The sequence below is a fragment of the Squalius cephalus genome, assembly GCF_949319135.1.
Source record: "Squalius cephalus genome assembly, chromosome: 24".
NCBI classification, from domain to species: domain Eukaryota; kingdom Metazoa; phylum Chordata; class Actinopteri; order Cypriniformes; family Leuciscidae; genus Squalius; species Squalius cephalus.
This window is the reverse complement of record NC_137145.1, coordinates 19,006,326-19,018,995: the sequence shown is the minus strand read 5'-3', so window position 1 is coordinate 19,018,995 and position 12,670 is coordinate 19,006,326. Positions and strand designations below refer to the sequence as shown.

The 12,670-nt window shown below is 35.2% G+C and overlaps 1 protein-coding gene across 2 annotated transcripts in view; it reads right to left on the bottom strand.

Moving 5' to 3' along the window:
• Positions 1-12,670, bottom strand: part of gfra2b (GDNF family receptor alpha 2b) — an 81,415-nt gene that overhangs the window by 51,547 nt on the left and 17,198 nt on the right. For both annotated transcript variants that reach the window (XM_079860847.1, XM_079860846.1), the window contains exon 3: positions 3,213-3,290. In XM_079860847.1, coding sequence (XP_079716973.1) covers positions 3,213-3,290 — 78 coding nt within the window. The remainder of the gene's footprint in view (positions 1-3,212; positions 3,291-12,670) is intronic.

Below are 12,670 nucleotides of genomic sequence, written 5' to 3'. Positions count from 1 at the left end.
TACCGTTAGACGTTATATCGATGCATCGATCGATATCGATGTATCGTTACACCCCTAACGGGTACCAATATGTATTCGTTATAAAGGGTACACCAGGTGTACCATTGATGGTACTGCCCCAGTGACAAGCCGTTGTATCTCTAAAGGTACAATTTTGGAGGTCTTTTACAATAGGTTTACATATAGGCAAAAAAACACTTTGATTTTCTCATAATATACATTGCACATCACTAATTTCTCAAAGAGTCTGAAAACGGTTAGTTCGAGGATTCAGTCTCTCTAAACCCCTCCTTTCTGCGAGATGAATCTGCTCTGATTGGTCAGACGGCCCAGTTTGCTGTGATTGGTCTACCGCTTACAGAGTGTGTCAGAAACAAAACGCCTTTTACCATATCTAAATTTCAGCTCCGCATCCTCAGTGTCTGATACACTGTGATATGAAGGGGAATGATGGCGTCGGTTTTTACGTATCAATTCGAGCGCGAGTCCTCATCCTTTTTAAGTGCTCACAAAGTGGATTTACAGCGCTGAAAATAGCGTCTTCTCAACATGTCGACAACACTTTTCCAGGCCTCAGCTACAGTTTCTAATTGTAAGGGTCCAAGTAGATGTTGTTCATCGGCAGCATAACAACACATTTGTTACATTGTTAAGTAGGTGTGTAAAAGGAAGTGAGAGTGGAATTGCTGATGACTCGTTTCGACAGCTGAGACTCTTTTCAAATCCAAGGATTTTAAGATACAATAACTCATTTGATCTTTAAAACTTTGCAAGCCATTTACATTCACAAACAGCTATTGTACACACTGCATGAAAGGTCAAATAGAGGCACTTTAAAATGTAATTTCCATCACAGAATATTTATCAAATGTCAACTGTAGAAGAAGCTCAGTATAGGTATTCAAAGAATTGACTCTGAAACTCTGAAACAAGGTTTTAGATTTACATTTGGTCATGTGCATTTATTGTGTGGTAATATAAAACGACAGCACAGCAAAACAGGTGCGAGACAAATACTGCAGAAATAATTGAAACTGCCACACTTCTCACAAAATATGTCCTTGCTTATAACATATGAAAATATAACACTTCCTAGTAGTGCATTTACTACCTTAAATGTCTCTGACATAAATAATTCTCGATATGATTGCATATGTTGCCATCATGTGCCTGGATGTGGTTCTAAAGCACCTGCAGCCCGCAGAGATGGTTTTTCAGATGGCAACAGTCCCTCTTATATAAGGCTACAGATTACCTCTGCTGTGATTGAAAATATGAGAAAGGTAAACAGCCACATAAGGACTTGGAAACAAAAATAGTATTTTTTATTTTTTTATTTTTTTGTGTCTGTGTGGTGATAGCTTTTTTAAAAAGCCATCAGCGAGACTGCAGCATGTGTTTTATTTTCTATACATGTATTCTCTGTTTACCTTTTCACCTAAACTGGTTGCTGCCTCCCAACAAACCATATCCCAACAGCCCCAGCATGTCATCTGGTTTGTAAGAAATTGCTATCCATATGGAGGAGACAATGAATAAGAGAGAGAGGTAAAACGTATGAATCATAGAAGCTGCTACTGCTATTCAATGCCGTTCTCAAAGCTGCAATTATGATTAAAACAGAGTAATTTCGTTCTCGTCGGTGGTCTTCTTGAATGGCCATCATGACTAATACACATAGTCCCATTTACATTGTTTAAGATGAATTGAGGCTGTACTTTAGTGACAGATGGCGACTGCTGTGTAATTACTGTATAGCACAGAATTTTCCTTGCAATACATCCGTTTGTTGGAAAGCGTTTGAATAATACTTTTTGTGTGTGTTTTTTTAATTACTTAGAAATATGTTTATATAAAGATTGCTATTGTTAAAGAAAAGTGATCACTTTAATCAAAAGCATGTTAAACTGGGTAGTATTTATCCTTCATCTTTTTATGAAGTAGAGAACGTGTTTATGTAGAGATTTGAACTGATTTGACGTGTTTTATTTTGAGACTTTCATATTGAGTCATTTACTGTATAATAAGTTCTGGCTGGAGCTTGCTTTGATAAACCTATAAAACAGAAATTACACCTATAAGTAGAAATATTGTGGCTGTAAAAAATAAAATAATAAAAAATAATTAATCTTGCAATTTATGCATTTTTTCTTTGTAATTAATGGCTAAACACATTCATGTACTTGAAAGACAGTTGTTCAACCACTGCAGTGTTATTTCAGTGTTATTATTTTTTTATTAGCTTTATTTAAATTTTATTATTTTATTATTTATTTTAGTCATTTCTTTATGTGCTTTAGTCGTTTTACTAGGTTTCATATATATATATATATATATATATATATATATATATATTGCTATTTAGGTTTAATTTTTTTTATTTCAGTTTTAGTTTTTACAGAGCCCTGCACATGACATATATATATATATATATATATATAAAAAAATATATATATATATATATATATATATATATATATATATATATATATATATATATATATATATATATATAAAAAATTATATGTATATATTATAATTTACGTAAAATGAAGGAACGAATTAGTAAAATGTGTCGACGTGACGTATAACATGTAAGTTATAGTGGGAACAAATTCTTAATTCGTGGCCATGATCTACATACTTTTTTCCCCGCATGGCTCCGTAAGTTTTGGTTTTAGTTTAAGATAACCCTGATCCACAGTATTTATTAGGCTATTTAAAAAGTTAGTCATTGTAATATTGTCTATAATAATTTTATTTAAATGTAATATTAATGACAATAATATGAGTTCAGAACACATTTCAATATGAGTTAGGAACAAAAATCGAACTTTTGCTAACTAAAAGACAGTAGCTATCCTTGAGCCATGCTATAGTGTCACAGTCCCTTTCAATCATTTCAAATTCACAATTTTGATCCAGAAAATACTTGACAGTGTGGACAATGGACATCGACGCTGATATGTAAGCAATAGTTCTTTTCACTGTTGACTGGATAAAACTGGAGATTTTTATCATGCCGGTTGTGCTAATATAACATCACACTGCAAACTGAATGTCTATAGAAATCAATTGATCACACTTAAACCGTCTGAGAAAGATTCTGAGAATGTGTATGAACATAAAGGACAGCTCTAACCTTGAACAGAGAAACTGAGCTTTCTTTAACCACTGAATAACATTGAAAAGTTTATTAGATCTTAACTTACCAGAAATAATGGATGCAAGTCGAAACTCATCAGAGAGATGCATTGGTTCATATGGGGAGGTCTCATACAGTTCTTCACCTTGAAAATAATGAAAAGCATAGAAATATTAGATATCAACATTATTTATGTTTTACAAGAATATAATATTCTGGTTAGGACACAGCATACAGGTTAATTAATTGGTATTTTTAGGAATACATCTACATCTAGCAAGAAGTGGATAGATACAAATTCTTAATTCTTTATAATTACACTTTCAAATGGCTAGACTCTTATAAATTCTAGTACACTCTCTCTTAACAATTACAGCTCAGCAGTCTTTTGTCCAGATTTGTACTGGCCAACAATCACAAATTAGCTCCCTGGTGTTGCATTCCATCGGCTGTGTCCAGAAAATCTGCTGTTTTCTAATCCAGGGCCTTGAGCTGTAGCCCACAAAGAAGTGCAACAAATCTGCTAACTGGTCCCAGTAGAGGTGCCAATATAACAATGAAAGCTGTGACACTAGACCTTCAACAGACTGATGGGAAGCTCTCAAATGAAGACTTCCAGCTGTCCAGCTCCTTGACATTTTCCTTTGAGATCCAAGGGCTGGATTCACGAAAATCTTCTTAAGGAAGAAGTTAAGAAAATTCTTAAGCTAAATTCTAAGAGGTGCAATTCTTGAAGAACTTATCAAATTGTTTCTTAAGAAATATGAAATATTGAAATATGAAATATACCAAAATGAGATATTTAAATGTTTTGTCTTGTTATTTAAAAAAATATATATATTTATGCCTTAAAATAACTTGAATGTAACTCTACACCCTTGCTTCATTTAGTATACGTGGGCCCATGAATATGCTAATTATCCCGCCTCATCTCACTCACAACTGTACTGTAGTAAACACTGCACAATGGCTGCTTTAATGGCTGCTTTAATTCAGCCATATATGTTTGAACCAGGAACTGATTCAGAAGAAGAATGCATCGCTCTCTACAATGTCGGACACATAACAGTAATTAATATGATTAGCCTTTGGCTTGACTACGTTATCAACAGCTAACAATTTATTGCTAATGTGCCCATGTGCCATCTCAGAGTCAGGAAGCTGCCTTCTAAAAATCTGTATCCTTACAAACGCTTTGAACAAATCAGACCGTCAGTGGAGAAAGGCATATAGTTCATCATAGCATCGTAATACATCCAATACATTCACCCGCTATATTGCCAAATGTACCCGTTTTTTCATATCAACAGAAAAATATACCGGGATAACCTGGCATCTCATGAGATTTCCCTGCTTCAGAACCTAGTTAATGATATGCTAAAGCCCGCCCTCACGTTGACGTGATTACAAGGTAGTTTGTGACGTAGCGATTTCAAACCGCGTTTTTGAGACTGTCTTTAGATCACTGCAGTTTTAAGGAGAAAAATACTCAGCAATGGAGCTGACTAATGAATTTGCACATGGTTTGTCTTAAAGCATATAAAAAACGACATAAAAACAACATTAAAAACTTGATTTTCACCACAGGGGGTCTTTAAGAAGAAAATGAAAGGTGGGTATTGCTAAAGATTCGCCGAATGAAAAACACCTCAAAGCCCATCTTTTTCCACTGCTGCAGATTACCATAGATATCATAATAAGCGTGCAGACTATTTTGGTTGGAACTGGCTTGACGAGAGTTAATCACTCAGAGACAGAGTTGTATTTTTAATGCGCTGAGTCAAAAGTTATTTTAAAAGAGCCTGTCTCAAGATGCAGCAGTCTTTCTTCCCATTCATTTGCGATCTTTCATGCACTTTCTCCAGAGTGAATGCGATCTGTGTCTGTGTATCTCGCTAGTTCTAGCTAGAGTGAACGCTTCATGTAGAATATACGCACAAATTATTGATTTGTGTCACTTCAGAGTACTCGTCCACATTCATGGTCCTAGTAATGTGTATAATATGTAGCTAGTGTTATGTTGTAAGGCTTAAAACAAGCCAGTAATTTGATTAAACATCTTACTTTTGCAGATTTAAGACTGGGAGGAGGTTATCCCTCAGTCAAGTCAAGTCAAGTCTTCCCCCTCGGGGTAGTTTTTGTTTGCATTTTGTTTTATTTTTATTATTAATAAAAAGCCCTTGTTTCCTGCACTTGAGTCCTTGCTTCCACCTACCCAAAACCTGACAATCCCAACTTTAAGAAGTTATTTACAATGATTTTTAAGAGCACTGGGTCTTATTCACTAATAATTGTGTGGATTATTTTGTATTTGTACGCACAGGAGAACTTATCACAAAAATTCCTATTTCACAACACGTACTTATGGACATGAATTTGTTCTTAAGACATAATTCAGGAAGCATGTGTATGCACAAACTATAGTATTTGATAGAGTTTAATTTCATCTTATATATTTCATCATAAACAGTCAAAGAGTAAGAAAAGCTGCGTTATAGCTTCAGCTGCGTGGTTTCTCTGAATAAAGCAGCAGATATACGCTTATGTACAGTTAGCTAATCAGAGGTCTGTTTAAAAGGTGTTTATTGTGTTTATAACTGGTTTGGAGAATGGCACACTTGGCATTGTTCGAGGATCTGGAAAAATCACGTCTGCAGAGAGCGACCAAAGACTGAAAAGGAAAGGTTGTGCGGAAATATGGAGATGGTTTGGACGTTTTTTACGCAAATGACTAACCTCATTCACTAACATTAGAACGAGATTAAGAACGAGCTAAAGAAAAAAAAAAAATTTTGGGTGGACTATCTATTTAAAAGTAATGAATGTGAAAACTAGTAATGCTCAGTGTGGTGGCAGTAGTAAAGAAACTCTTGCCTTTCAGTTAAAATAGCCTTTTTTTCTATTAATTTAAATTAGAATGTGCTTTTTTATCTTAGCTTAATTTAGCTAGAAATAATAATAAAAGAATTGCTACCATAGTTATAAGATTTAATTGCTTTGACATGTTATTGAAACATGACCTTAACATTTTTTTTTTTTTTTTTTTATATTTCAGTCTTTCCCATTTCAAAAAAAGTTACCAAGACAACCACCTTATGAAGGGATAGTTCACCCATAAATAAAAATGTGTTATGTACTTGCCCTCCAAACCTGTATGACATTCTTCTTTGGAGCACAAAAAGAAATATTTTTTTTTATTTCTTTTTTTTACCAATTTTTTTTTTTTTTTTTTGGACCCTACTTTTTGGGATTATTGTATGGGCATTAACAGAAGAAACATTCTTCAAATGTTAAAAAAACGAAAATATTTTAAATGTTTTTCAATCAGTTTTAAATAATAGTTTGTGTTCCACAGAAGAAAGTAAGTCATACTGGTTTGGGCTGTTTTTTTAACTTTTAAAAGGACTTAATAGCTTTGGGTCAGTTTTCCAGTAAAACTGGGTTTAATTTTAATTTTTTCAAAGATAGATGAAGATGAAGGTCACAGTCAGAGATCCACTTCCAGATAGGCTATACAATGACTCTGTGGTATGCATTGGGTAGGTTTAGGTGCCATGTGCCGGTTAGAGCTCCACACTGAAGCCATGTGTGCTACCGTCACCCTATGATGGTTCTTAACATCATCAGCCCAGCCTGAGCTTCCCTATTCCCAGCCCAATGAGCTCAGAGGGCCTTTTGGTCTCCGCAGTGTCTTTGTGTCCACTCCAAATGTACCTCTGGCTGGGAATTCTTTTATGGGATCATCCTGGATCAAGAATTTATCTGCTGTGTCACTGTGGCTCTCTGCTATCCGCCTCCCAGCTCTGCTGCTGTGTGGCCACCTTTATGTTCTGTTCCTCAATGAGTTAATCCTGCACACACAGCCTTAATCTCTGCCATACCAGCCCGCAGTGCCTGCTTGGGGAAAATATTGCAAAGTTCCAGAGGGGAACTGCTAGTGGCATAAAATAAGTGGACACATAAATCTCGGGATAGAGGCATTTGTCCCCCCGTCACATTTGTGGAGTGTACTAGGCATGTATTTAGCATAAATTAGGTGTGTAATCTTCAAAACTTGATCCTTCTGAGAGTTTTCAGCAGGGCATTAGAGAGCAGATGCTGACATGATAAATGCAAAAGAGCAGTTATTGGCCGAGAATTACTCTAGTAAGCAGATTTAACAATGCAGAGAACACAAACATCCACTGACATCGTCCTTGCCGCTGACTTTGTCCACTGCACTGTTAAAAATGCTGTGACTTGAAGAGTTTAACAGATGGAGAGCGTTCCCAAGATACCGAAATTAGACTCGCTTTTGGATGCTGGAAAGATTTCAAATGTGCTAACTGCCGTAGAAGTGACTGTTGTGTTCATGCGTGAATTGTATTGTGAGTACTGTTTTGTAAAGGAAGTCTGAACTGTTGTGTAATGATGTAATGTGTGCGAATGGAAGTGATGAGTAAACAAGATGGATGAAGCTCGCTTCTCCTGTCTCGTGTGCTTTGTTTACGAAGTCCTGACAGATGCCACAATGACCTTACAGGATTTTACTCTGTTTTTATTGCACTAATGAGGAGTTTATATTCACTAAATTAGATTGAATAAAGAGATAAAACAAAATAATTAATCAAAACCTACTTAGTAGCCACAAGAAAATGATTGTCTGACGGCAAAACCGTCCGTTCTTACGATCCTAGTTACTTTGAATGTTACTTGAATCTAAGTAAATGGAGAAAGATAGGTTAAGCGCCAAACCTTGACCTCTTAGAAAAACAACCTGATTTACCCTTTTGTGTTCTACAGTCATTTCTATAGTTCTATTATACGCATTGGCGGGGAAAAGGATTCAACCAGGGCTGTGGGTTTTCATAGTAACCGAGCTGAATATTAAGTTGGCTTGGATAGATACAAGTCACCAGACATGAGTCAGAAAGGCTACCCAACTTGATTAAAACTTGCACTGTCTTTGTGCCACCAATTTTAATTACCTCAGACAATAAAGTTGGCATAATTTCTAATTAACCTCTCCATCGTAAAAAAATGCACTTGGTGCTTTCTTCTTGTAAGCTGGGGCCTTTGTTGGAGAAACATCTTCAATGGCATATTTCAGACTCAATCGGGGAGCATGACTTTCAGATAAAGACTGTCCCCATCTCTGGATTTTAACAGCCTATGTCTTCTCCTCATAGGGGTAGAGATGTAACAGCATTGAAAAATCCTCTCATAAGCTGTATTTATCCTCCACTCGCATAAAACTTTAACTGTGAAGATGTGTAGAACTGTTTTCTCCAACCACAGCCTGATCCGTAAGGCTCAAAAACCCCTTCATCAACACCAGACCAGAAATGTGTTTCTTTTACCATGCCTATATATTTTCTATTAATGATTTACTTTGAAATCTTTTTTTTTTTTATGAAATTGAAATTATTTTGATATAATAGATTTGATTAAATTGATTACATTTGATTCATTCAAATTAAATATTATAATTAAATGTATGCATTTTTTAAATTGATCTCAAATGAATTCATGAGAGAAAAGGAAAAATAATTAAAAATATAAATTTCCCTTAAAATGTTCAGATGGAATAAATCTCACAAATAATGATGCATAGATGAAAAGTCAAAATGAATATAGGAGCATAACTATTTGATACATGTGTTGAGATTTACTGACATTTATGGTTAAGTGGTCCCATATTTGTATTCTGGAACATTTAGTGCGTCAGTTCTTACACTAACTCATCTGTCTAATAAGAGCTCTGAAGTAAATTGCAGTTTGTGATGTACTTACTTTCTAAATATACATGTGTGATGCTGTAACTTATTACAAGCAACACGGTTCTATTATACTCTCTCATGGCATTTAAAAAGAAAAAAAAAGGTTTCCCTGCTATGATTTTTAGAAAAAGGATCCATTAGTCAGATCCATTATTGAGAAGCACCAGGACCTGATTGAATAAAACATTTCGAGCTTTTAAAACCTTGCAATGAATAATTACTGCTCACTGCGATTAGATTTTATGCAAAAAAAGATAAAGTTACATTTTGGCTGACTCGTATTTATGGACTGAAACAAAGTTTATACATTCTCAGGTAGGTATATTTAGTGAGAGAAGGGTGTCTGTCGCAAACAGCAAAGTGGGGTCTCTGTGGTGTTGAGTTTAAGTGTTTGTGTCTATATGAGCCTGATCTATTATTATCACTATCAGAACTGGTTCAGTCTAGCTGAGCATGGCTCTGTCACTGCGTTTCTTTTCTCTTGCCACCCCCAGATATGAACTAAACCAGTCAGCAGTAATCAGAACAACAACAATGCTGTGCAAAACGAGGGGCTTTAGGGGATGCTTTTGAAATTGCTTTCTTCTTTTAAAATCAATTATACCACACAAATTCTCTGCTTGAACAAATAAATAAAGGATGACTTGCAATGCCGAAGTGAACTCATTTGCATTCATGCGTAATGTATGCACTTACATTTTAGTATGTTCGGATAACTGAAACGTACAATATCAACATTTTGACTGCATCTATATTTGCAATTTTAGAGATTCACAACTCTTTACTAGATTTCTGAAGGCTGATTGAGACTAAAGAACATTTGTGAGTTTCATACTCAGACTTAATCTCATAGCAAAACTCTCATATCAGCAAATGAGGAGAAACTTTGTCCAAGGAGGAACATTTTAATGACAGTTTTTGTTTAAAAATGAATTTGTAAAAAGAAGTCACCCTTTGGCATGGCTGAATTGAATTTGGTCTTGAAGTATGATTCTCGCTTTGGGGTGTGAGGGGTGCTGGTTTCAAATCCCGGACGAGCCCCCAATTTATTACCTTCCTGTAATTTGATCAATAATCTTTTATGATGTTCTTTTTATCATGTCTTATGGTTTTATAAAGTATTGAGGGTCAAAACAATTGACCTAAATGCCATTTAAAGTTATTTAATTTTGCACATTTAATTTTGCATAGGGGTGAGTAAATGAATATTCAAGGCAAAGTAAAATGCTCAAGGTTGGCTCGATGAGAAATGGTTTGTTATGGTAAGATTTATTATGAAAATATCTCCAAAGAGTCTGGAGACAGTTATTATCTTATTTTCATGAGGAGGTAGGGCTTACGTTTCCCCCATGTTGTGCCTTGTGGGAATCAAAGGATGCAATTAGCAAACAAAGAACAATTGCCTGATACATTGCCTCTATGGAACAAAGTAAATCTGTTTTGGAGTCTAAGCAGATTCATTAATCCTCAAATACCAAATGACTTGGCAACAGAGGGCCCAGTTTTGCTTCACACTTTGTCAGGTGCACAATAGCTAATGAATTCTGCCCTTTTCCCATCCTCATATCAACATGCTTGTTTAATTAAAGCTTTGAGAGAGGGTGGACTACACTGATATTTGATTAAGCATGCTGTTTAAAACCTGCACCTCCACAGCAATGAAATCCTGGACTATCTGGCGTACTTTGCTAATTATCTTCAATCAATTTAGCTCCTAAAACGTCGCTTGGTTAATACTAATCTTCTGATAAGCTGAAGGAATGTAATTACAGAATCAACATAAGTAAAGCTGGAGAAATCATAATGATGGTCTATTTTTTATATATATTTATTTGTTGACTCATTGACTGCTGAAACGGGGTGGCTCATGTATCATTATTCACAGAGAATGTTACAAAAATTTGTGCTTTACTGGGACATTATGACAAAATGTCAATATTTTGATTACCAATGTAATTATGAGCTGAAGTACTTGTGAATGCAGACACTCTAATAGAACGCATGCGGGACTGGATGTTTAGTTAACAGGAACCCATTTACTTCAGTAATCTGACACAGGATATTTAATGAGGAAAAAATGTGGGGTGGGACTTGATTATATCAATGGGCATTTGATTGGATTATGAATGCTGCGTGGGACAGTATTATTTTTGTATGTCAGTGTAATGATAACAGGTAATGTTTTAGCACATTAAAGGAGAACTCCGGTCAATTTTAACATTGAGCTCATTTTTTTGTACATTTGGAGTGCTGTCAATACAGAGAACAACGACAAAAATCGGTGTTGCCTACACCGAGTTATTCTATTTTTAAAATTTCCACCCTGTTGACTTCAATGGGGCAAGTACTAAACCTGCTTTTAGCCTCTTAACATCCTTGATGTGTCATTACAAGTGCACAGAAAATGTGAGTGATTCCTTCAGAGTGAACACGAGTGAATCTGACTGCAGTAGATGTGAAAGAAATGTATAAAAATGATGTTAACATCCTGTTTTCGGGTGAAGTCCAAAGTAGTCGATTGCCGAGTTCACGCGCGTGATCATAGGTACTAAACCTATGCGCGTGAACTCGGCAATCGACTACTTTGGACTTCACCCGAAAACAGGATGTAAACACAGGTATTTGCGCTGGCTTAAATAACATCATTTTTATACATTTCTTTCACATCTACTGCAGTCAGATTCACTCGTGTTCACTCTGAAGGAATCACTCACATTTTCTGTGCACTTGTAATGACACATCAAGGATGTTAAGAGGCTAAAAGCAGGTTTAGTACTTGCCCCATTGAAGTCAACAGGGTGCAAATTTTAAAAATAGAATAACTCGGTGTAGGCAACACCGATTTTTGTCGTTGTTCTCTGTATTGACAGCACTCCAAATGTACAAAAAAATGAGCTCAATGTTAAAATTGACCGGAGTTCTCCTTTAACTGCTGTATTTCTGATCTGAAAATGTGATAACAGTGTAAAGCATGTTTCATCGCATTGCATTCAATGGCACAAATGTAACAAGAACAGCTGTCCATATTCTCACTATTTTGAAAATAGATAAATAACTATAAAAGCTATGAATGAAATTGTAATTCTTTCAAAACCCTTTGCATAATAATCTATTTGTACTATAAAAGATCGTTATTTGATTGAGGTTTCATCCTAAATATTTCTAAATACTTCCAAAATAGAATTTATACATTGTATACAACATTCTGCTATTGTGCTTATATTGGCTTGTATTAAGTATAATTTTGAGTCTTGTATTTCAGATGTACTTGCAGACTTAGTTATGCCAGGGGACATTCTGAGTTGTTTTATTTAAAGTCTAGTCTCTTAATTTAATCTACTAATTAACATGGACAGCTATGATAAAAATTAGCATGGGCTCAGGCTGAGGTCATAAGCCACATATTTGACTGTAATTACATAATTGCCCCTAGTGTTCAATGACAGAGATACGGGCAAACTGCATGCAAGCAAAAATTTGCTTTTAAAATTGTCAAAAAAGGAAGCCAGATGAGGAGGTGGATTATGATGTAGCTATGATGTCAAACTATTATGTAGTGCAATTTATATTTAGGTACAGTTCTGTGCGTTGTCAGTAAGAAGTCTCTTATCCTCACTAATGCTATTATTTGATCAGAAATACAGTAAAAACAGTAATATTGTGAAATATTATTACAGTTGTAAATATTTTATCTATATACAGTGCTGGTCAGAATTATTTGCCCCCTTGGTAAATACTATCAAAGATGGCTGTAAAAAATAAATCT